The sequence below is a fragment of the Antechinus flavipes genome, chromosome 4, assembly GCF_016432865.1.
Source record: "Antechinus flavipes isolate AdamAnt ecotype Samford, QLD, Australia chromosome 4, AdamAnt_v2, whole genome shotgun sequence".
NCBI lineage: Eukaryota > Metazoa > Chordata > Mammalia > Dasyuromorphia > Dasyuridae > Antechinus > Antechinus flavipes.
In genome coordinates this window covers 479,420,763-479,446,582 of record NC_067401.1, presented here as the reverse complement: position 1 = coordinate 479,446,582, position 25,820 = coordinate 479,420,763, and the positions used below count along the sequence as shown (strand labels likewise).

Sequence of the window (25,820 nt, the reverse complement as noted above, 5' to 3'; positions counted from 1 at the left end):
GGTTTCGTGCTAGCATCTAAGATTGATCTTTCCTTAGGTTGCTTCTGGGACTTGCCCTTTGGCGTTAATCTTGCCTGGTCAGAGAGCTAGTGCTTGATCTGAACTCCTTTCTTCTGTCAGAAGGCCATAGCATCAAAGAGAACCATGACTGCCACTGGAGGCCTTAACACCCTTGCTCCCTTAGTGGCACAGGCCTAATTCTAGAAAGGGAATGACCAGGATGGTTCCAAGGACTGAATTCAAGATTGGAGTTAGGGAGAAATGGTGTAGAGATAGAATCTACATCATAAAGGAAGAAACATCACATACTCACTTTATCAATATATTGTTTTAATTAAAAGGCTTCCTTATTCTCTTGACTTTTGTCTTGAGGCAAGGTTGTCAGGCCAAACCCTGATGACCCGCCCCTCCCCCCAGCTGCTCCCAAAACAGTCCTCCATGGCAAGAGGCCAAAGTGTACTGAGAAGGAAGAACGAAGGCAAAAACTGGCTGGGGCCAGGAGAGCAGGGAGGAGGGCTGGAACAGGCACTAGGTGCCACCTTGAAAAACCTAGCCTGCCAAACCTCAGGGTTAACAACCTCTTATGGGGACTTCAGGGCCAGCCTCCAGATGACTAGGACTTTTCCCGTGCTGAGTGGTATGCTGAGGGAGCGCAGGCCTTGACTTCTGACCCCCGCCCACAAAAGACAGAACTACCGCTGCAAGCAAGCCTTTCCAGTGTTTATTTAGAAGCAAAGAAGAGCTGGAGTTTGCAATGCTTTTACACACAGATGGATGCGTACTGGATGCTCACAACAACCCTATTAGGCAGGTGCCTTCAATCAATCAATGTCACAATCTCCAGAGGAGGAAGCAGTGATCTACTGGCATTTCTACCCCAAAAGTGTCTCTGCCAAGGTTTACTAAGGAAGCTTTTGGGTCCTAATATGCCACAGTAGGAAATGAAAAAAGCTGCAAAAGTGCTCTATTCATCCCTAGGGGATCCAGTGTGTACTGGGCCCTGGAGAATAGGGGAGGCGAAGCTGGCAAAGGCAAGGCAGGTGCAAAGCAGCAATCTCAGCCTGAGCCTTCCATCCCATGATTCCACCCTTGGCCAAAGGGTGAATGTATGAGAGGATGGGGCCGTGAGGAAGCTGGGCAGCCCTTCAGAGGCAGTGCTTTTAAGGGAGCTTCCCAGAATGATGGGCAAGCAGAGTGGAAGCTTTCAGGAACAGCTGAAGGAAGAGCAGGATGGAGGCCTGAGGTTTCAGCCTTCCCTAAAAGCTAAGCGGGCATGATCTGTGGGTGAACACTCCTCTGGCAGTTTACGGCTGGGGCAGCTGCCCAGGGCATCCATTTCAGAAGGCTGGCGTGGAATCTTTAAATATGGGTGCCAAGCAAAAACCAGCAGACTAAAAGTTTGCTAGGAGCTCCTTGACAGGATTGTCTCCATTTCCCACCAGCCTCTCCCCATAAATCTGGTGCCAGCGAAAGCCACTATCTGGCATTAAGGGCCAAGCAGTTTTTCTCCTAATTTTCCAAGTTGGGGCAGGTATAGCTTTCATTGCAGGGGAACAGAATTGTGTGAAGGGGTTCTTAGACTGCAGAGAAAAAGCCTGAGGCAGGACCCATAAGGACAGTGGGAATGGCTGACAAGGACCTCTGTGAGGGTGGGCTTTGCAGGAGCCACACCAGGCCCCTAACACCCTCAACAGCAGTGCTCCAGCCTGCTTCTCAGCCCTCTCTGCACTCAGATGTCGGGCCTTCCTCTCCCTCCAGTCCTGCCCCAGGCCCCAGCATCCTCTTCCACGACCCCAGGTTGTCCTGCTACCTGTCACAGCACTGCCACGCCCCCTTCACACCGACTGGTGATCATGTTACCAATTTCAGTCCATGTGTCGGAGTGAGGGTTGTACACTTCCACCGAGTCCAAGGTGACTGGGGCGGAGAAATCGTGGCTGGGAGACCGGCCTCCGGAAACATAGAGAAGTCCATTTATGGCCACCACACACACACCAGCTCGGGGCACTTTCATAGATGCAACTTCAACCCACCTCTCCTAGTCAGGAAAGAAAAGCAGGAGAAACATTCTGATTAGCAGCTAAGCCAAGCAAGAGACTGACAGTGGGGACAGGAGAGATGTTAAATACTGCAAGCCAGTACTGGCAGTTGGTAGTGAACTGAGAGAAGGCCCCCCCAAACACTCAGAGGCCTAAAGAGGCAATGAAAGGTTCCCCCAGAATATCAACCCAGTGTGCTGCTGGCACACAGGCCAACAAGGACAAGGCTCCCAGCACCCATCTGGGTAAACATCCCTGTGCCCCGTGACTACCATGGGCAAAGCCAGCTGCTGCTCAGGGCTGAGTCCAAAGGTAAGTCAAGTTCTGGAGAGCTGAGAATCCACAGGAACCTAGCCCCAGAGACTCTTGAAAAGGCAGGCAAAAGGGCTGGCTCACCAAAGCCTAAACCAACAAGCCTGGAACACACTCTGAGAAACTCACTGGCTGTGCGGGTAGAGAAGAAAAATTCTGACATGGAGAGGGCGACTTCATGGGTGAGCGGGAGTTTTAAGTTTGAGATGTCCCCAAGTCACCTTCCCCTCTCTTTTAAGGGACAGCCAGTGCCAGGGACAGTAGACCATAACTGGGCTTAGGAATTGTAGTCATCTTCAAAGGGCAATTTTCCATGTGAAAAAACAAAAACAAAAAACGCAGCTTCTCCATAGCCCAAATTCACGTTCCCTCCTTCCTTCCAGCTGCTTGTGCAATGATGACCTTCGACAGTGCAGACTCCACGGGAAGACTCTCATTCGGGCCTACCCAACCCCCTCCCAAACCCCAGATTGTGCTCCGTACCTCCTCAAAGGAGTACTTTTCCACAGTGGGCAGCATATCCTCGGTCTCGTTCCACCCTCCGATCGAGTAGATGCAGTCGTTGAGGGCAGCCACGCCCAAGTAAGCTCTCCTAGTGCCCATGGCAGGGAGCGTAGACCAGCTCTTGGAGACTGGGTTATAGACTTCGACTGAGGAGAGCTCCATGCCCTCGGTGCTGATACCGCCAACCACATAGATCAAGCCTGTGGGCACAGAAGATGCCCTCTCCAACACCAGAGCACAAGGAGGGCTCAGCATTGAAAGCCACAACCTTGAAGCTTATGGGGCGAGGAGGACTGCAGAAGCAGGAGGGCATTGCTGGCTCACTCCCCATTTCAAGTCCAAAAGAAGAAATAAGCCATGAAGGTTTCCTTTTTCTGCTAAGCCTTATGGGTGACTTCTGTCCCTGCCCCCAAGGGCAGAGTAAAACAGTAAAGAAGCACTGGGGGATTCAGCCCTATGCGGCCGTAGATGTCCCCACTTTTCTGCCTTTGGGGCCCAAGTCCTGGGCAAGTTTCACCAGCTCTCGTTATCCTCAGTGCCCTCTCAGGCCCCCATCCTTGCTGGTCGTCACTGTGTCTTCTGTTGGCTTTGACCCACAGCCCTTCAGGCCCATCTTTCCAGCTCTGAATTCCTCACGTCTCCTGTTTCAGTGTGCAGTCATACTCCACACTCCTACACTGTGCCAGCTCTGTGCTAAATGCTTTAAAATATGTATTCTACAATGGCCCAGGGGTTGGGGGAGTAAGCGAGGGAGGGAAGGGGGGTGGGGAGAAGGTGCTGATGTTATCAACCCTGTTTACAGATGAGGAAACCGAGGCAGAAAAGATGGAGAGACACCCAGCCTTCAGCCTTGGCTGTGCACAGTGGATCTCCCTGATGGTCTCCTTTGTTGCCATCTTCCTTCTCTTACCTTGGATCTCACAACAGCCAAAGTAGTAGCGAGGCACGTCCATGCTGCCCACGATTTCCCAGGTATTTTCCTCAGGATCAAATCGTTCGATGGAATTTCCTATCTCAGCTCCAACCCATCCCCCTGCAACCAAGAACAAAAAGCTAGCACCTTGGTAGAAACCATGCAAGGGCCCCAACCGGAACCAAGCCAGCTCAGGGACAACGGGTTGGACCAGGGGGAAGGGGGTCCTCACAAAGGCTGGTCTCAACCCTGTTTTTGCCTGTCCTGGCTCGGTGACTGTGGGCGTCAGCCCAGTTTCCCAACTCCCCCAGGACATAAGGAATAGAGGGAATGGAGACTTACTAGATCTTAATAAAGTTGTGCATTGAGTTAATAATAAATAAGACAGACTGAAGTGGGCAAAGTAGATTTTCAAAATCACTGCCTTTTAAAACAGACCTCTGAAACTGCTAGCTTTGCGACCCTGATCACTCTAGCTACTTGCACATCTCAAAATTGGTCTTTATGAAAGAATATTTGGACTGCACATAGTTTAAAAAAACCTCAATTTTAAACTTCAATAAAACCAATTAAATACGTTCTCTCACTGTTTCCCAAACACTGCCTGGAGAGTGGCTGCTCCTTAGTTTTTACCCTACAGAGAAGGGCCCCGACCCCAGCCCCAAGCTTCTCCAGCCAGTTCTTACGACTTGAAATTCCTCCAACAAATATAAGCCTTTCATCCTGCAGTTAGTTAAGAGATAAGGCTGGAGGCCAGTACCCCTTGACCCCCTGCAGAATGCAGTCTAGACTCTAGTGTCATCTTCAGGGAGTTCCTGTCTCCATGACTGGGCATCCATGTCCAACATGTCAGATAAGGGAGGGGAGTGAAGCCATTAAAAGAAAGCCTTCCCTTTCAAAAAATATTTTTTAGTGAATACCAATCAAGTCAGAGTTCATTAATTCTGGCTCATTTTGCAGCCTCAAAAATTTGTCAAGTACCTTGCTTTTAGCATGGAGGGAGAGGGAGTTATATTTAAAATAGGCAAGAAATTTAACTGTTCACATGACTTTAGTGTTATTTATGTGTAGGTGCTGTTATTTATAAATGTCATTTATGATTAAGAGCAGGCAGCCATTTAAGGGGCTTCTAACCCCACCATCCCCCAAGTGGAGAAAGATTTCATGTCCCTTTAGTATAAACTACCATGTGTTCTTTGGTAAGTGGTTTGGCAGTTAGAGACCTAATTAGGAGCAGCAAAATCATGGACTTGATTGGTCCCCTGCACTGCTCCAAGATGCAGCCACTGCAGACACATTGAGCATCCTGCCCTCTCCCTGTTCCCTGAGCTGCATCCTCAGGAAATCTGGAACTGAAAGAAGTTACCCTTTGAAGAGCCTCTCCCCAGGGACCAGAGAAGTGAGACGCCCACTTCACGGTGACCACACGTAGTTACTTACCCAGAGCATAGATAGCCCCGTAAGACACGCACACTCCCAGGCCACAGCGGGGCTGGTTCATGGAAGCCACAGTCGTCCACTGTTTTGTGACTGGGTCATAGCGCTCCGTGCAGTCAAAGATCATTGAATCCTTTTCTCCTTTAGGAGATAGAGAGCAGACAGACTGAGCCCTGCCGATTCCCATGGCCCGTGGCAGCGCCCCTCTCCTGCCTGAGCTCAGCCTGTTCTGGCCATGGCTGAGCATGCATCCCACAAACCACTGACAAAATCTGGAAAGATCCTCTCATCCAAGTTAAAAAACACAAAGCCAAGAAGACTGTTTTAGAGTTTTCCTTGGAGTTTTGTGTAAACAATTCCCATAATAAAAAATAATAAATTAAAAAAAAGAAATAAAAAAAATAATAAAATACTCAATACATAGAAAAAAAATTCCCCAGGCTGGGAAACAAAATCTATTGTAGTTAAATGCCTGGCAGGTCACAGAAAGGAATCAATCAAGAATTTATGCCTGTAACAAGAGAACTGTTCGGTTCTGCACACATATATTGTATCTAGGATATACTGTGACATATTTATCATGTATAGGACTGCTTGCCATCTGGGGGAAGGAGGAGAGAGAGGGAGGGGAAAAATTGGAACAGAAGTGAGTGCAAGGGATAATGTTGTAAAAAAAATTACCCAGCTTATATCCCAAAGAAATACTAAAGAAGGGAAAGGGACCTGTATATGCCAAAATGTTTGTAGCAGCCCTGTTTGTAGTGGCTAGAAACTGGAAAATGAATGGATCCCCATCAATTGGAGAATGGCTGGGTAAATTGTGGTATATGAATGTTATGGAATATTATTGTTCTGTAAGAAATGACCAGCAGGATGAATACAGAGAGGACTGGCGAGACTTACATGAACTTATGCTAAGTGAAATGAGCAGAACCAGGAGATCATTATACACTTCGACAACGATATTGTATGAGGACATATTTTGATGGAAGTGGATTTCTTTGACAAAGAGACCTGAGTTTCAATTGATAAATGACGGACAAAAGCACCTACACCCAAAGAAAGAACACTGGGAAACGAATGTGAACTATCTGCATTTTTGTTTTTCTTCCCGGGTTATTTATACCTTCTGAATCCAATTCTCCCTGTGCAACAAGAGAACTGTTCGGTTCTGCAAACATAAATTGTATCTAGGATATACTGCAACATATCCAACATATAAAGGACTGCTTGCCATCTAGGGGAGGGGGTGGAGGGAGGGAGGGGAAAAAAAAATCGGAACAGAAACGAGTGTCAATATAAAGTAATTATTAAATAAAAATTAAAAAAAAATTACCCAGGCATGGGTTCTGTAAATAAAAAGTTATAATTATGAAAAAATAAAAATAAAAATACCTGGGAAAAAAAAAATTTACACCTGTGCATCAGGCCCATGCCAGGCATAGAGGGGGACACAGCAGAGGTGGGACAGTTTCTGCCCTCAAGAGACTAATCATCTGGTAGAGGAAAAATGACTTCCTGGTGTTCAACTCAATCCACTCCCACCAGCACATGAGGTGCCTAGGTACCAGAACAGAATGACAATACACCACAGATTCCCTGCCCCCAAGGATCCTATGTAGACACTCATTCTGGACAACACAGGGCGGAAAAGTCAAGGCCGGGAGTGGGAGAATAGTTCCTGGAACAGGAACACAAGCTGGCAAACCCAGACCTTGGGGCTGAACAATCTGGCCTAAGGGGCCCCGGGGGAGAGTCTGCAGGAATGTTCCAGGAGGCAACCTCCATCAGCTTGTCCCAGAGCAATCAAGGCTGCCTCTGAAAGATGCGAAAGCAGCTTTGAATTCTTCTAACAGCAGAGATGGAGGGCTGAGCTGTCTGGCTGAAGATAAGGGATGTAAGCCAACCGAAGCAGTCAAAGCAACCAGTCCTACAAAACCTCGTTTGTCAAGGTCTCTCTGAAGATCCGATGGAAAAAATACTGAAAGATTATAGTTTCTCAGCTTTTGGGGCCAGGATGTACAGGGTTGGCTAAAAGGTTGTCTTTTATGCCCAAAGGGCTATAAAATTGTACAAACCCTTTGATGTGGCAGTGTCACTACTGAGTCTGTATTCCAAAGAGATCATAAAAGAGGGAAAAGGTCCCATATGTGCAAAAATGTTTGTAGCAGCTCTTTTTTTTTAATTTAAATTTTATTTTATTTAATAATAACTTTGTATTGACAGAATCCATGCCAGGGTAATTTTTTACAACATTATCCCTTGCACTTGCTTATGTTTCGTTTTTCCCCCTCCCTCCCTCCACCCCCCCCCCCAAGATGGCAAGCAGTCCTATATATGTTAAATATGTTAGCAGCTCTTTTTGTGATAGCAAAGAATTGGAAAATGAGAAGACGCCCATCAATTGGAGGATGGCTGAATAAGTTATGGTATATGAATGTAATGGAACATTATTGTTCTATAAAAATGATGAACAAGCTGATAATAGAAAGGCCTGGAAAAATTTACACAAACTGATGCTGAGTGAAACAAGCAGGACCAAGTAAATACACTGTACATGGTAACAGCAAGAATGTGTGATGATCAACACTGAAAGACAGTGACCAGTTAGGAGCAGCACCAAGATAGAGCCTCCTGCATTTGTATATCTGACCCCTCTCCCTGGCATGGGACCCTGGGGTCCTGAAAGTCCTGCCAATGGAGCCCAAACTTTCATCAGTCCTGCTGAGCTGATAAAGTCTGCCTGCAGGACACTGTGCCTGCTGAGGATGGCAGGAAGATGGGCAGGGCCAGTCAGCCACCAGTGAGTTAAACCTGGCTAAGAAGCCAGGACGTTCAGGGGACGTCAAAGGGGCGGCACAGATGCTCAGCCAGCCTCGGCTGCAAGCTGTAGCCTTACCAGGGCCTGAGCCCTCGTGCCAGCTCATTATCTCCTAGATTCGGGGCCTGCCCCAACCTGAGCTTCCTTCCGCAGCCACATGAGGCTAAATTCTGAGTAAGGTTCCACTCCAAGGAGGCTGAGTCTACTACACTAGGATATATGTGTTCTATAGAACACAAGGCACCAATTAAGATGCATTTAAAAAACAAAAATACAGAAAAATGAGAAATCATTCAGCTAACCTATAACAAACATTCCCATGTGCTAGCCGACCCTCCTCCTCTGCCCCCGCGCCTCATAGATGGATTCTCCCTGGAGCCTATATTTGGGCCTCTGGCATCAATCCCCCATCTCCCTCTGATTGGCTCGCCCTGCGCCACCGTTACCTCCAATGGCGTAGATCATCCCTCCAACTACCGCTACTCCCAGGCCACTGCGGGCCTGGTGGAGGGAAGACACTGTGGTCCAGTACTGGCTGAAGGTGTCAAAGCGTTCCACACAGCTGAGGGCTCTGCTGTCACTCCATCGGCCCCCCTGCAAGCGAGTGTATCCACCTGGGGAGAGGAGAGCAGGGACGCCAGTGAGCCTCCCTTGGCCAAGAACAAGGCCCAGATGCAGCCTGGTCAAAATGGAGAAGCTCAGGCAGGATGGGCTGGAGAGAAAGCAGCTCTGGTGGCTTACTCTGGGGGCCATTCTGACCGTTTCCTCGGCCAATTACATCAGCAGCCAAGGCCAGTGGGTCAGCCACTGCAGGCTGAGTCTCACTTGGATACGGTTCACCAATGACAAGCCTGGTTTCTCCCACATTTCTACAAAAGTTGGCATCTTCTGGCTTTAAGAGAAGCCTTTGTCCAGTAGCTAAACTGGGATCAATAAACCCCAAGTTCCCACTGCCCAACAGGGATCTCCCTCTCTCCTGGGGGTGACTCAGGATGGTGAGCCGCCCCTCCCTGTCTGTCCAGAGTGGGAGAAGGTCCAGCCTCTCCTCTCTGAGGATGGAAGGGTAGGAGGCTTTGGTCTGCTATCAAAGATAGCCCTTGTGTGAAGAACACGGAGAGGCTCACCGACGGCATACAGGTACTTCCTCGCTTTCTTCCGAGGCCGCACCTTGGAGGTCTGCAGAAAACTACAGAACCTGTTCTCCTTGGGGGCCTTGCCCATCTCGCAGTACTCTTTCAACAGCGTCTGCAGGGCCACTCGGAGGCTGAAGTCAGGGACGCCTGGGAGAAGAGAAAAGAGACATCTCAGCCCCGGCCCACCAGGCCCTTGGTGAGCCCTGACCACGTGCTAAGTCCTGGGGATGGATACAAAGAGTGTGCAATGAGCTGAGCCTCAGGGGGAAACAACAATCCACACAAGCTAGCCTTGAGATGATGGAGGGGAAGCCCCAGCGAGCATCAGGAGGGCTCAGGAAATTTTACCTGGGACTTTAAGGAAGCCAAAGAGGCTGGGAAGCAGAGAGGCAGAGAAAAAGAAGTCCAGGAGTGGATAGGGAGCAGGGTGGGACCTGATCTGGGTGAAAATTTAATTTGCATAGTTCTTCTCTCCCTATTCTGAGTTTAAATATGTATAACAAAAGGAGGATCATTGAAGAAAAGAAGGGGAAGTGAGGAAGGATCCCTGAAGGCCCTGGTCAGTGCAAAGAAAGATGTCTGACATGGATGATAGCCATAAGCACCATGAGTCAAAGGGGGGAGCAGACACCAGCCCCAGCGCTGCTCCCTCCAAGTTCCCATGGAATGTTCTCTTCTTGTCCCTCCTCCTGCTCCTCCCTCCCTCCTCCTCTATCTCTCTTCCTTCCTGCTTCTCCTCTTCCTCCTCTCCTCCCTCTCTTATCTCTTCCTCTTATCCCTCCTTCCTGCTCCCCCTTGTCATCCTCCTCCATCTTTCCATTTCCTCTTCTTCCTTTCTCCTTCCCTCTCTTCCTGCCCCACTCCCTTTTCTCCTCCTCCCTCCCCATGTAGCCTGACCCTAGTCCTCAGCTGTGCCTCTGTGATATCCACTTTTTCTGGTAGCCTACAGGTCTGCTCTCTGTAGCATCCCCAAAGGCTTCTTTTCACCCAGGATATACAATACAAACACCAGAGGTTGGTACAGGATGGTCACAAGTGCTGAACAGTTTCAGATCCAAGGGAAAAAAGGAACCACCACAAAAAATATGCCCAAGGGAGGAGCAGAGTACAGTGAGTTCTCTCCCCTTACCTGCCCCACTCCCACCAAATGGATCTGAAATGCACCAGACTCCATTCTTATAGGGACATTCAAGAACAAGAAATCTGGGAGTCCCTTATCCAGCCCAGATTAGCCCAGGATTATATGCAGAGAGTAACTGGACCCCAAGGGTGGGCTGGCTCTAGCTCAAGGGAAAGGCAGCATCCGGAGACAATCCATAGAGAAGCACCAAGACTTCCTACAGACTGTGGAAACAGCTGACAACTGCCAGCTTTGTTGTCCATTATTCATTTGTGCATCACAGATTCAGGTTAGAATGAGGAGGGCACGAAGATGGTGTTTCCAAGGAAGGGCAGCCCAGGGCCTCAAACTGGGCTGTATACTGAGGAGAAAAATGTTCATAAAGAAGATGCAGGGAGGTTGCCACATATGAAGTCAGGTCTCAGTTCCAGCTTGCAGTCCAATATGAAGCCTTTAGACAAATAACAGAGCATAAATCCCACACCAAAGGGAAGCCTAGAAGAGCTAACTCCAGAAGCAGATTATCCTTGCTCAGACCCACACCAAGATCAGGAATTTGCAGAGATCAGGGAGTTAGGAGGGAGGACGGAGATTAGATGTTGCCCTGGATCAGCCCATGTTAGGAGCATTGGAAGCTTATGGGTCCCCAGTATTAGAACCTGGAATAACACAACCCTCAATACTTCAGGAAAGCAGCAACAGGACCAACTCAACTTTCTTTCTAGAAGTGTGGCAAGGCCCAGACCTAACATCAAGTCCCAAAGTCACGAAGTATCCTGGAAGAATGAGCAAACAAAAAACAAAAAAGAATCTCATCATAAAAAGCTATTACTGAGTCAAGAGACCCTCAAAGCACCAATCCAGAAAGAGAATGACTGTAGAGGACTGAAACTCTTGAGTAGATGGACTAAGTTCAGGACAGCCGAGCATTTGAGGCTAACTACCGATTGGACAATACTCTTTTAGCATATGCTTGGAAAATGGCCCTTCCCACTATCCTGTGCTGGCTCAATGATTGGTGTATACAGAGAATTGTAGGAGGGACTAGAGGTGAAATAAGACAAGCCAGAGTCACTTTCAGTAGACAAGGTGGTCACTTCCATCCTGTTCACTTCTACCCCTAAAGACCAAGAATAAAGGACTAAATAAAGGACTAAGGACTTTTGCTTATCCTGACTTCGGTTGATTCTAAGGTATTCTGGGTGCTAGCCCGGTTGTCACAAATGACTCCAAATCACCTTCAAGTTAATGCCTCAGAAAAAAAAAAAAAAAACAAGTTTAGGTACAAAATTTCTCAAAGGGTTTTACAAAGGAGGATAAAAAAAGCTTAAAAAAATTTGTTCATGAAATGAGAGGAAAAAATTGGAAAAATAATGAACAAAAGGAAAGAAGTTATGGAAGAAAGGACTAGAAAGGAAATTATTATCTTAGCACAAGAACTATATAACCTGTCCAAGCAATAAACTTCCTAAAAATTCAAATGTACCAAAGAGAATTCCCTGAGACAACAAGAATTATTAAAATCAAAAGGCTGGGGGAAAAAAAAAAAAACATGAGGTATGTCATAGCAAACTTACTTAGGAAACTAATCAAAGCGAAAAAAATGTAACATTCACTGGACTGCATGATCACCATGATCAAAAAAAAAAAAAACCTGGATACTATATTTCAAGAAATCTTAAAAAAGCAAACTGCCCAGAGATATCAAAGAATCAGAGGGCAAAGAAGAAATAGAAAGAACCTGTCACCTCCTAAAAGAAACCCCAAAATGAAAGCTCCCATGAACATCATAGACAAAACTCAAGATCTTTTAGGTCAAAGAAAAAATACTGTAAATAGTTAGAAAGAATTCAAGGAGAATGAGCCAGTCAGGATCACACAGAATTCAGGGTCACCACCATGAAAGAGCATGGAGCTTTTAACCCAGAAGGCAAAGCATATGGATTTATTCTACAATAGCTTATCCAGCAAAACTAAGTATAATGCTACAGGAGGAAAAAAATTAGACCTTTAATGAAATAAGAGGATTTCCAAACATTCCTGATGAAAAGACCAGAGTTCTGAAGTACAAACACAGGAATTAAGAGAAACATAAAAAGAAGCCAGAATGAACAAAAGTAAGGGACTAAAAAAGGATACGTTGCTTACATTCAAATAGAAGGAGATGATATATGTGGACCCTCTGATTCCTATTATTAGAGGGAGTCTAACTAGAAAAGGCCCAGGAGGGTTCTGCTAGGACCTGATGATTCTACATAAAAAGGTGGGAGCGAGGGTGTGGCCGACAGGAGAACCTCATTCATCACTCTTACCAAAACTGTCAAAGAAGAGAAAACACACACTTACACTTTCACACACATACACACACACATACACATATGCACGCACGCACTCACTCACTCTAGTGACCAATGCAGAAACTTGTTCTGCTTAATTAGTTTTGTAATAGAATTTTTTTCCTTTTATTCTCAACTTGGGTTGAGAGGGAAAAAAAGAGTTGTTTTTTTTTTTTTTGCTGACTGGAAAAAATTATAAATATGTATCCACTCCAGCAATAATATCAACATTTTGTAATGAAGGGGGTGGAGCTGGGCTGGGCTGGGACCAGGATTTCACTAGTATACAGAAGTCCCAGAGGAGAGAACGCCCTCTTGAGGGCAGGGCAGCATCTTCTCTACAGCTTGGCTCAGAGCTGTCTTGGATTAGAGATGCCTGGAAGTGGATGCCCTAGCAGGAGGGGCTGGAGACCGGGACCTGCTGGTCCTGGGGTAGCTCTGGGCTCTCTCCACCAGGCTGCTCCTACACAGAGCCCGGTGCTCCCTTCAGACACCAATCAGGCCCTAACAAGAGGCCCCCAGAGCCCCCGCTATCCTGGAAGAGGCGGTGACGGCTGCATGGATGGTCTGCCCCGGGATAGGATGCAGCAGGGGCTCTGCAAGGAGCAGATGCTTCATGGATCTGACGGTCAGGCTCTGGCCTCCTTTCTCAGAAGCCAACCTAGCCCCTGCATCCTCCACTGTGACCCTGAGGTCGATCCCAGCCTCCCCCTCTCTTACCTTCTATGTACTTGACTAGCCTTTGGGAAGGCAGCAGGGGGAATCGGACGGGCTCCAGTACTTCCACCACATGCTTCTTCCTCCTGCCCAGATCCTTCAGAAGCCACTGCATGGCGGCCAAGAATACCTGGTACTCATCTTCAATGCTCAGCTCCTCGCTTCGCAAAATCTTAATCAGCTGATCCTTGGTCAGAGCCAAAAACTCTTCCCCGCCGCTCACCTCCAAGAAGTGCACGTGGATGTAGTTCTCCGTGAACTCCCGGAGGTCGTGGCAGGCGATCTGCTCCGAGAACTGGAAGATGCCGATGCAGTTGGAAGGCTCCACCTGGCCCTTCAGGAACTCACAGCACAGGTCGACCACCTCAGTCAGCTGCAGCATGTCGGCGGCCACGATCAGCTCCTGAACGTTGTTCACCCCTATGTTCACCACACCTGGAGGACGGGAGGACGCCAAAGGGGCTTTAGTGGAAAGGAGCGCGCTCTGCGCGCCAAGCCCAGCCAGGCCTGGTGCTCCAGAGACTCGCCAGGAGCACGGCCCTGGGAGCCAGAGGTCTCAGGCCCAAGGTGAGGCCTTCAGGGTCAGGAAATGGCCTCTCAGACCATTAGAATGGGAACTCCTGGAGGGCAGGGAGCACCTTTGCTTTGTGTCCCCAGGACTTAGCACAGGTCCTGGCCCATGACAGACACTTAAGGCTCGGGAACTGACTGAGGGGTGTCAAAGTCTAGGGAACTTTGAGAAGTGGGGAACAGGCCCAGGACAACGTGCTCTCTGGCCATCTAGGTTGGGTCCCTAGAAGGCAGATAGACTGCCCAAGAGTCTGAGGTCAAAGAAAGACTGGCTCTTGGATTTTTAAAAGCAGCCTTCTCTCCCCTAACTGCGGCACTTTCCCGTTTATCCAGGGCATGGCTCATTGTGTACGAGCCTGTCCTCCCCAGCATGTGGTGAGCTGCTTTTTCCTCTTTTTGTATCCCGAATGTTTAACTCAGAGCTTGGCACATAGCAGGTCCTCAGGAAATGTTTGACTTATTCCTTGAAGAGCAGAATTACTGCAAGTGCAAAGGAGAGAACGTGCAGAGGTGGAAAAGGGCGTGATATTCAGAAGACTGGGGCACAGTAAGGGAAACTGCCGGCACCAACACCCATGCCCTCAGCAGTCAGACAAGCTGTGAAGAGCAGGCCGGCAGCAGACCTAAAGAAGCATAAGTTACGAGGAGGAAGGTAGGGCGGTTTCCTTAAAAAAGCTGTTCACCTTCCGTCCGTTGCCCCATGGGGTGGTATGGCTGGTGGTATCAGAGGTCTCACCATGTCTGCCCCAGTCACCTTGCTGCTTATGTGTACCTGTGAATACATCCAATTCTTGGCTTCTAGCCTCTTGGACAAAAATAAAACTGGACTGTGGGGAATATTTTGGAAGAATGCCGGAATCAGTGAACAAAAGAGTCCTTATGTAGCAGTATGCTGTATACAATGGCTTTCAGCATCTTGTCCATCCAGTAGCTAAAAAATGCCAGAATTTAATTGCTGTCAGATTTCTCTAGATAAAGAACTTGCCTACAGGAAACAAGGGTAAGTGTTCTCTATTTTTAAAAATATCTGCTACAAATCACTCTCAGATTGAACAAAAGAATAACATCCATAACTTTTAAACAACAAATTATAGAAGTAGAATTTATGTACTCTGCAAGAATAAAGAATCTTCAACAGCAAAAAAAAGGAAATTTCCATGATTGAGTACAGTTAAAATGTCATTTCAACTGAAATTCAGTCAGTTTGAAAGAAAAGTTAAAACTTGTGAAACATTTAATTATTTTAAATGGGCTTCTTGTGTTAGCAGGTTAATAAACTTAATAATTTAATAAAGCTTTTGCTCAACTATTAGTGTGAACACGTACATAAATAGATTCACTAGGTATCAGTTAGCTTCCACTGTTTGAAACCTTTGTTGTCCATTATGTGATCCAGATCTGTATTGTGTATCCAGTGGAATCCGGCCTTTTGAGAGAAATGATAAATTTCAAATCTGAAAAGGGTCACAGAAACTTCCTTCTTATTTATGATTTTAAAATTGGTGAGAATTGTATTAGAATAGTTCTACTAAATTAAAATAATCCCCTATAGAAAATTTCAGTCTCTTTTCAGCCAATATTTAAAAAAACAAATATTAACTTTGTTTTTTTATATTGGAAAAAAATAGAAATTAAAAATAAATAAAAACTTCTGGATCTGTAATAGCTGAAGAGGGAAATTGAGGGTTGTTTGGGACAAAGCAGGAGATGGCACTGACAAAACACCTCTTGAGAACCTGAGCAGAAATCAAAGGCCCAAAGATCTTCAGGCCCTACCCTCCAGAATGCAATCAGCATTTCTGACAAAGTAACCTCCTGGTTCCAGAGATCTGTCAATCACCAGATCTCACAGGCCTTGAGATGGAAGTGGGGAAGCTGAAAGGGAAGCCAGGGGCAGTCCCCTGTCTATCCCTCACCAAAGGCCTGTAGGACCTTAGGAACACATCCCTTCCAGCTTCAGCCAAAGACCCCAAGTTTTTGAGGTCCCTCAGAGGGGACAGAAAGCGTCCAGCTAGTCTTAGACCTTGACCTTCCCTGATGTCTTATCCAAGCAAGCCCCCAAATCACTGTAGCCCCTTTCCTCAAAAACATCCTACAAAGGGTGAGGAAGGTGGCAGGGAAATACCAGGAGCACTCTTGGCATTCCAGCCTGTAAGCTGCCCAATTTCCAGGGCAGTGGGGAATCTAGGGGCTGGCTGGGTGAGATGTGGGGGGGCTACCTGTATAGATGAAATCCAGAAGAGTCTGGAAAATTCCTGCTTCGATGCCCAGGATCTGCACCTCGTCCTTGCAGGACTCCTTCATTCCCCCAGTGAAGAGGGCCGCAAAGTAGGGGCTGCTGGCAGCCAGCACCAGCCGATGCACACGGAACTCGGCCTCTCCCACCTGCAGTTGCACGTCACAGAAATCCTGTCCACTCCGCATCTCGTTAATCTGGGCCAGGATGATCTGAGCGTGTCTGTCAGACGAGAAGGTGCTGTCGGTCGCCTTCGGCCCAGCCTCACAAGCCATGGCTGAAGGCGATGGCCTGGGTCTTTCTGTGTCCCTCTGGAAGGAAAGCAAGAAACCCCATCAGGGATCATAAGGTGCCATGCCCAAGAGCTGGACAGACCCTCAGCCAGGCCAGAAGCAGTTGAACTGGCCTGGGACATGGCCTGGCCCACGGCCTGGACCACTTGGGGACAACTGCATGGCTACAGGGAGTATTTTTATAGCACCTACTATGTGCCAAGAAACTTAACATTATAATATAATAATATTTTAATATAAATATCTTAATATCCTGACAACAAGCTTATGATAAGTAATTATTTTTTGCAGTTAAAGAAACAAACAGAGATTGAGTGATCAGCCCAAGTATCTGAAGCTGGAAATGAACTTCTAACATCAGGCTCTGAGCTCTATTCTTTCCTTAGCTAGCTGCCTCTAATATAACAGGGAAGGACCCTGAATAGTGACTAACATTTACATTATGGAGCTTACTCTATGCCATAGCTTTACAATTATTATCACATTTGTCTGCACAACTATGCTAGTAGGTAGGTACTATTATTTCCATTTTATAGTTAAAGAAACTGAGACAAACAGCAATCAAGTGACTTGTCCACGATCACAGAAATAATGTCAGACTGGATTTGAACTTAGGCCTTTTTAACTCCAGACCTGGCACTGTGTCCACTGAACCACCTTGCTGCCTTTAATATGATGGAGAGTGGCCTTAAAGCTAGCAAAAAATCTGAGCAGAGGGAAGGATCTCAGGAGTCTCCGAGTCCAGCTCATTTCTGAGAGAAATCCCCACCAAGTGGGCATCCAATCTCCATCTGAAGCCTCCAAAGATGGGGAGCTCACTACCTTTGAAGGTATTCTATTCTATTTTATTCTATTCAGGACCTCATATCTTCATCACATCCAGGTTAAATCCACCTCTGGGCAGCCTTCCCCCATCCCTTCTGGTCTAGCCCTCAGAGATCAAGCAGAACCAAACTAATCCCTCCTTCAGACAGCTGAGTTCAGCTGTCAAGTCCTGTCCCCTCCACCACTAGCTCACACATCAACTCCAGGCCTGTCCCAGCCTGGCTGCCCCTTCTCGGGATCTTCTCAAGCCCACCAATATCCCAAGCAAAGTTACCACAAATTCAGGCCAACATAAGTGATATAGAAGCTCAAAATGCTAATGAGACTTGGGCTGTATTATTATAGGCGGAACTTTCAGGAGGATGGGCATCCATGCATTTTCAGTACCATTCAGACCTCATCTAACACTGTTAATGTGGGCTCCTAATGAAGGAAGGACCAAGACAAATTCTGGCACTCTGAGAAAACAACCAATGACACTTACCCAGAGCTGTCAGGTATGCCAAGCATTTTACTGAAAAGCTCAACAGAGGGCTGGACTAATATGCCCCTTTTACAGATAAGGAAACTGAATCTTGGTGAGGTTTAATGAGTTGTGCAAGGTCACTTAACTACTAAGTGTCAGAGAAAATCTGAAGGCAGCTCCACCCTAACAAATCCAGAGAGCTGTGGTTAGAACTTCCATCTTGGAGTCAGGAGCACAAAGGCTCAAGTCCAATCCCAGATATTTACCTTGTTTTCCTTGGTTTCCTATTCTGTTAAAAATCCTTTTTTGCAGGGTTGCGTGGATGAAATGAGATATCTGTAAACCCTCTTACACATCTTGCAGCACTATAAGTGTGAGCTATTATAACAATGTTTTTATTAGTATATTATTATTACCCAATATTACCTCAAACCATGGCAAATGAGAATGAGTGATGAAACAAAGTTCTGAGCCTGGAGAAAAGAATATTGAGGGAAGTTACATTCAGGTCTTTGAAAGATTAATTTGTGGGAGAGATTAGCCTTCATTTGCTTGGGGAGAGGAAAAAGAAGGTACAGAAGAGGCAAGGTTTGGTCTAATGGAAAGGCAAGCTTCCTAAATGGGGAGCTTCATAAGGTAGAGAGATGCCCATCCTTAAAGGCTTGCAAGCTGAAGCTTGCCCACACCCATAGGGGCTGTTGTTAAATACAGGTTGATTTTGATGATGCCTGAAGGCCTCTTTATGGTAACAAAGTACCTCTTTCACAAACACACTGAGAAGGGTCTTCAAGGATTAGGATTCCCACTTGTCAGTAGGAAAACTGGAGCCTCAGACCAGTGACTCATGGAATATCCATGCTTAAGAATTGACTGACCAAGGATACCCAACTTGTAAAGGTCAGAGGCAGGTTCTGAACCAACCTATTGCACTCTGCTCTCCCACATCCCTGACAGACATCCTTTCTTCCCTGCTTGGGTACCACCTCCTAAGAAGGATCCCTGCTTTCAGCTGAGTGCTGCCTGAAAACATATCTTTGTCATTTCACTGGCCTTACTAGCCAATGTCCCTGTTGTATGCTGTAAATCGTCCCTCTTCCCCTACTCCCCCAACTTAGATCCTTGAAATCAGAGCGAGAGGCCTAATACCTGTTTCCCTAGTGGGAAGTCCACTTGCAACATGTACCTGCTTGGTCCTGTCATTCAAGGCTCTCTATAAACTGCCCAAGTCTTGGTCCTTACGGGGTTCCTGAAGTTAGAAGGTTCAAAGCTGGCCATTCACTCTCTGTGACCTTGAGCACTGTCACCTCCCCTGGTTTCCAGGCCTGGCTTCTCTTCTTCACCATGGAAGGGTTCACTCAGGGGACCCTCCTTCTGCTCCGGTTTGGGCAGGCAAGATGGTGCAACGGAGTCATGAGTTAACAGAGTAAGCCCCACTCTCGTGCCCTCAGTGGGTGGCGAAGGGCCTGAGCTTCCCTTCCAGGGGCAGGAGGTCCCTGCCTGTAAAAGTGAGACGAGGCCAAAGGAGGCTCCTGGCGGCGCACAGCGGACAGCGAAGTCCTAGCCTGGGGCGGCAAGCTCAGGGTGGGCTGAATCCCCCGCAGCCAGAGGTCCCGGAGCCCCGCCCAGCTCGGCTGTTTACATCCTATGTCACCCCACTATCCCCATTATGGGGCCTGGCCCTGGGGAGCCCCAAGTGGAGGACGCCCCTGCCCTCGGGGAGCTGACCATCGTCAGTCTCAGAGGAGCCGGATGCGGAGTTGCCAGGGGCCGAGCCCCCCCTCTCACGGGGAGGACACTGAGGCCGAGGGGTGGGAGGAGGAACCAGCCTGCCCGGAGCACAGGGGGCACACGGGGCGCCGGGAGCCTTTCTGACGCAGGCAAAAGGCTCGGCGGCGGCAAACAGCGCATCTCAGGAGCGCGGTCCGGCTGCCGCCTCCATCCCGCTTGCTCACTCTAACCCGACCTACCTGGGCGCCGGCGGGGGCGACGTCAGCAGCTTTTCCCCACTTCCCACAGTCACCGACACCTACGAGGGTCCGGCCCGAAGCAGTCTCGGCTGCGCACGCAGCTAGGACGGGGGGAAGGGTGAACAAGAGGGGAGTTGTGCGAAGAGGTGGGTCACGTGTACAAACCCCGCGCCGCGGGGGGGGGGAGCTGCGGAGTGCGCATGCGCGAGGCGTTGGGGGGTGGGGCCTTCGTGCCGTGGATTGCCAGCTTCCGGTGGGAGGAGGATGAATCCCGGTTTTGCTCCTTTCTGGCCTCAGTTTCCCCCTGTCCGTACTGGATGATGTCCTTCGAGGGTCGGGGCCGTCCTTCTCACCAGGACAGGCTCCCATCCTCCCCGGCCTCCTTCCCTCCCCAAACCCCTCTTCGCGTGGCTGCTGAAATCAGCGCCCTGAGTAGAGGCAATGAATGTGCACTTACTAAGTGCTTTCTGCGTGCACAGTGCTGGCTTACAATTAGAAAAGGCAGCCTCTTTAGGGGCGGGTCAGATGGAAAAGGTCCCCGAGATGAGGGGCAGCTGATTGTCACTATGGATAGTGCCCTAGGCTGGAATACAAATGTGTGACCCTGGGTGAGTCACTGACCCGATTGTATCAGCTTTTTCATTTGTAAATTGGAGGTGATAATAACCCCTTCCTCCCAGATTACTGTAAGAATCCAATAAGGTAATTATGTTGTCCTAGGGTGTGGCAGCAAAGCAAGTAGTAGTCCCTCTTTAGGGTAGTTAGGGTGCTCAGGGGGCTGGCTCTTCAGGGTGAGGGCTGCTCATCCACCTTTGGTGGCCACTCACCTGTGGCTCCCAGAACCCCTAGCACGGGTGGTAGCCACACCCCCATTAAAACCACCTCAGGAGATGGGCTACGTCAGGGTGAGGGTACCCACAGGCCTCAATCCCATTGGTGAGTTAGGGGCTGTCCACCCAAGCTTGTGAAGACCTCCCCCAGCACAATGGGCGCATGAGAACAACCTGTTCCTGTGGCCGAGAAAGGGGCGGAAGAGGCTGAAGTGAGCCTTAGAGCCTGGCCAGACACCACGCCAGGGTGACCCCTGCCTCCTCGACCAGCTTCCCTGACTTTTGTCCAGCCCAGCCAGCAGAGTTTGATGACACTGGGAGAGAGGGCGAGGCTGGTGACTCTCTGCAACTCTGCGTCCTTTAAATCTAATTTATGCTTGTCGAGACATCACCTGTCAGCAAAGAATGGGAAAATGAGTAGATGCCCATCAGTTGGGAATGGCTGAACCAGTTGTGGTGTATGAAAGCAATGGAATATTACTGTTCTATAACAAATGATGAAGTGATTTTAGAAAGGCCTGGAAAGATTTCCACGAACTGATGCTGAGTGAAACAAGCAGAACCGGGCCTACAGTAACAGCAAGAATGTGATGATCAACTGCAAAAGGGTTGGTTCTTCTTGTTGGTTTAGTGATCCAAAGCAATCCCGATAGAGTTTGGAAAGGCCATCTGCATCCAGAAAAAGAACTAAGGAGATTGAATGTAAATCAATACATGCTTGTGTTCACTTCTTTTTTCAGTATTTTTTTTAAATCTCTCTCATGTTTTTTTACCTTTTGCTCTGATTTTTCTCTCCCATCATGATTCATAAAATAATGCGGATTAAAAATAAACAAATTTACTAGGAAAAAAGAGACATCATCTGTGATGTCATTGGTCTCCTTCAAAAATGAAGAATGAACAACATTTTCACTCATAAATCCTCTCTGCTTCAGGTGGTGAGCCACATGACAGAAACAAGACTTTGGTGAGTAGCAGCGTTCTATTCTGCTTCTTCCATAGCTGTGGCTGCAGCAGAGCCGCCCTCAGGCTGCCTCTCCCCAGGATGTCAGCAGAGGGCCCTGAGCTGGACACTGGCTACTCTCCCAGCTCTTCAAGCAAGGCCCTGGGCTCCCTCCTTCAGGATCTTAGGGAAAATGGTGGGCAAAGGAGTTTTGACCTGCCTGCCTCATGCTACCTCTTGTGTCTTTTGCAGGGTCTCTTGCATCTAAACTAACTTTACTGCCTTGCGTGTGACGGGATTGTATTGTATTGTACATAATACGCCTGCTCCTAGAAGTATCGAACCATACTACCCATCAATCAATAGTACTGATTAAGTGCCTACAGTATACCAAGCTCTTAAAAAAGAAAGGGAAAAACATGGTCCCTTCCCTCCAAGAGGGCAAGGGAAGGGTAGATGCCGGCACTGTGCCAAGTACATGCAAATATTATCTCCCATTCAAATGAGAGTGCAACGTGCAACCAACTAGGCACATACAAGATACATCCAGAATAGAGGAATGGTCAACCCAAAAAGAAGGCACTAGGGCAGGTCTGCTGCAGAAAGAAGCCTCGGAGCTATGTCTGAAGCTCCCCTTGCATCAAGAGCCAGCTCCTCTGTCTGGCACTGAAAACCTTTCTAGCTTGACTCCAATTTAGCTTTCCAGCCTCATATATTTTCTCCTCTCATTCACACTTAGCCTGCAGTCAGATTCTATTCCTAGCTACAGAACTCTCCATTTGCATCTCTACTTTTTTTTACTGGCTGCTTCTCTTGGAAAACTCTCCTCTTCACCTCACCTTTGAATAATAATTTGTTTCCCTCAAGACTCAAGCAATCTGAATTGGATATGGGGGTCTGTGATTTTATGGGTACAGGGAACACCCACATAGGGAACATTCCTCTACCTACGCAGGTGAGATCTAGTTTTAGAGAGTTGCCTAGCTTGCAAGAGGTTAAATTACCTGCCCAAAGTGTGTATGTGTCTAAGGCTGGCTTGAGTTTAAATCTTCCTGGTTTCTTGATCCATTATGACACATTGGAATTATGGGAGAAAATATTCCTACTCTTTGATCCAGGGATTCCACTGAATGTTCCTCAAGGAGAACAATGACAAAAGTCTCCATATACACAAAAATATGCATAGCAGCACTTTTTGTGATTGCCAGGAATGGGACACAAAGTTGCTGTTCTTCATTGGGAGAAAAACAGAACAAATTATGTGGCCCAGAATGCAATGAAATATTGCTATCCTGTAAGGGATGATGACTAGTATATTTTAACATATTTTACATATATTGGACTGCCTACCATCTAGGGGACGGGGTTGGGGGAAGGAGGGGAAAATTTGGAACAGAAGGTTTTGCAAGGGTCAGTGTTGAAAAATTACCCATGCGTATGTTTTGTGAATAAAAAGCTATAATAATAAAGAATAAAACTATAAAAAAAATGATGACTAGAATGAACTCAGAGAAGTGTAACACAGATGGGTGCTGGTACACCCATTAAGAGCACAGTTGGTGGACTAGTGTTATGAGCCAGAACTCTGAACTTAAACAAAGGATTCTTCCAAGGTGCGAAGTCAGTGGAATTGATAGAGACGATAGTTATCTCATTTAGCCTGGTTCAGTATGATTGATTTACTCCTACAAGGAGATGTTATGGGCCAGAACTTGAAACAAGGTACTAAGTGGAATTGGGGAGATAGTGGTTAAGTCTAGTTTAGCATCGATTTAATCCTACCACAAATAATGGTTTCCTAGTGATGTAATAATGATTGGTGTGACTCAGTGTGGAGCATATAAGCAAGAAGCTCTCAGAGCCAGAAAGGACAAGCGCACTAGAAGGAAGCTCTTGGAGGCTGAGACAGATTCATTCCATTTTCCACCTTTGTGGTGGCTAGAAGCTGAAACACAAATGTTTGGATCCAGAGCCAGTTGGAGAGATTCAGAGGGCTGAGAAGGAGGCAGGTGCTCAAGCCCCCGGCACAAAGAAAAGAGACAGGTCTCAAAGCCAACCATGCCCCAGGAAAGGAGACAAGATTTTGAAAGAGACAATACAGAATTTGGACTTTAACCTCTGGCTGCACTTGTGGTGATTACTCTGAACTGAAAGGCAGCTCCCAGAGACCCCAAGAAAATCTCAACAGAGAACATTACATTTTAAAGAGAATATTACGACTAGTGCCTCTTACTACCCTCTCCTCTCCACCTTCTTATCGCTGGACGTGTAATCAGCTGCAATCAGTTACAACAATTAGCAAACTTTTTTGAACCTTGGGGCAATACACTGACAGCTGAGACTCACTGTTTTGATAATTTATGGAGTTTTTATCATATGAAAACTTAGCAGAATAAACAATAACTCAGAACCTCCAGTTAGGAAAATTCTTAATATTCAGATATTAGACATTCTGCCCTAATTTATATATATATATATTTTTTTAGTTCCTTCTTTATCTTGAAGGCAAAAATTAGGATACAGAGACTATTTAGGTACAAGAAGTGATTAGAATATATAATAGATTCTGTTACTGGACAGGCATGGGAAAGAGGAAGTCAGGGAAAGAACAGACCTTTTAGTAGAGGAGGGGTACTTCCCTCAAATTGGAAGAAGTACAACTAGTAGGTTCAGCCTAAGTCTTCTGCATTGACTGGAGAGAGAATAGGGATAGCATGTTTTCTACTTTTTTCCTTTTAAGATCTTCCCCTTTGCCTGTTACCCCTGTTATCACTGGTTCTTTCTGATTCACTTACTTAAATCCTGGATGAGTCTGAGAAAGCTGTCACTCACTGCTGCTGTTCTGCTCCAATTTTTCCTATCTATATCTTATTTGTACAAAATTATTTGTATATTATCTCCCCATTAGACAATAAGTTCCTTGAGAGCATGAACTTACTTATTTTTGATCTTTTTGGTATTTCCTGCTCTTAGCACAGAGCCTAATACTCAGTAGGTGCCTAATAAATACTTATTTAATGACTGATTGATTGACATAGAGCTGTCTTCAAATATCTGAAAGGCTATCCTGTGGAAGAGAAATCTGCTGGGCTCTAAAAGGACAGAACCAAGAAAAGTGTTGGGGAGGTTTCAGAGACTTAATCGGGCTTTAGATCTGGATAAACCCTTTAAGAGAACTGCCTTCCTAGGAGATGAGCCTCCCCTCCTTGGAGATCTTCATGCAGAGGCTGCAGGAGACTCATCAGAAATTTTGTAGAGTGGATTCTTATCCAGGTTGGGGTTGACCTGGATGGCCTCAGAAGCCCCCTTTAGTTCTGGGATTCTGTATCTGTCCTTATCACTATTATGAGCTCAGCAATGGCCACTTTCCCAGTTCACTCCCTAGGCTTAGAATGCATGTGATTATGACAAGTCCACAGCAGGGACTAACTGACATTCTATTCTTCGGTGCCATCTCTTCTACTCAACTGTTAACTTTGGGTTGGCCAGGACCTATCATCCTTGCCTGTACCTCCCCCCTCTGCCCAGGGTGTGCACACAGTAGGTGCTCCAAAAAGAGTAACTGAACTGAATCATGAGGAAGGAGCCTTTTTTAAGGAGTTTAAAGGAATTTAACTTTTAGTAGCTCCCATATCTTCCTGTGAAATAGGCAATAGGAAGACACTTTGTGAAAGGAGTAGAGGGTGGAGAAGAGCTTCCTCATTGTCACATTAGAATGTGGGGGCAGGAATTAAAATGTGTTTCATTAATTTCTTATGCCATGCTTTTCCTTGGAGAGAAACATTCCTAGCACCATTGTGGCTAAATCTTTTCAACTTTTTATCTTGGGATTTACTTTTTTTTGGACTTTGCCATAACTCTACATCATTATCTATGTGTGGGACAGGGTGCTAGATCCCTCCCTTATCCAAATTCGATTACTCAGAAGCATCTCCAGATACAAAGTTTTAATTCAGTTCTTGCAAGAAGAGGGCCAACATACTCTCTGGGGGTCCAGAATAGAGTGGCACATGGTGGAAACAGAAAATGTTTTCTATAGCAGAACAGACACAAATACGCTCCTTCTTCTTGCTGATTTTTAAATTCATTAGATGGCCTGAAAAGGAAGTAACACTGACCAATGGTCAGCAATGCTGTCTACTTCCTGGGGTTACTTGACTTCCTGAGGCTTAGATCTAGGGTTTGACCCTACAGCCCTCTGAGAATAGGAAGCGTGTGAATTCCTGAAATTTAGGATTTCTCATAATAATCCTGATGCATTTCTTTCACTAGGACATGCTCATTATTTGCCAGGGGTCCTCAAACTACGCTCGTGGGCCAGATGCAGCAGCTGAGGATGTTTTTTCCCCTCACCCAGG

At 46.9% G+C, this 25,820-nt stretch overlaps 1 protein-coding gene across 3 annotated transcripts; it reads right to left on the bottom strand.

Annotated features, from left to right (window-relative positions):
• Positions 1-313: 313 nt before the first annotated feature.
• On the bottom strand, positions 314-19,851 carry IPP (intracisternal A particle-promoted polypeptide). Of its 3 annotated transcripts, none has more exons than XM_051999850.1 (10): positions 19,690-19,767; positions 18,869-19,219; positions 16,122-16,449; positions 13,336-13,767; positions 9,151-9,306; positions 8,473-8,640; positions 5,209-5,346; positions 3,766-3,888; positions 2,835-3,055; positions 314-2,038 (listed from the first exon to the last, which is right to left on the bottom strand). In XM_051999850.1, exons 2-10 carry the CDS (start codon positions 18,920-18,922, stop codon positions 1,814-1,816), a joined length of 1,845 nt encoding a protein of 614 aa, XP_051855810.1. In that variant the 5' UTR covers positions 18,923-19,219; positions 19,690-19,767; the 3' UTR covers positions 314-1,813. The 3 variants fall into 3 exon arrangements, with proteins under 3 accessions (XP_051855810.1, XP_051855811.1, XP_051855809.1); XM_051999851.1 differs by having other exon boundaries at positions 18,906-19,219; XM_051999849.1 differs by lacking the exon at positions 18,869-19,219 and having other exon boundaries at positions 19,690-19,851.
• Between the last annotated feature and the right edge of the window lie 5,969 nt (positions 19,852-25,820).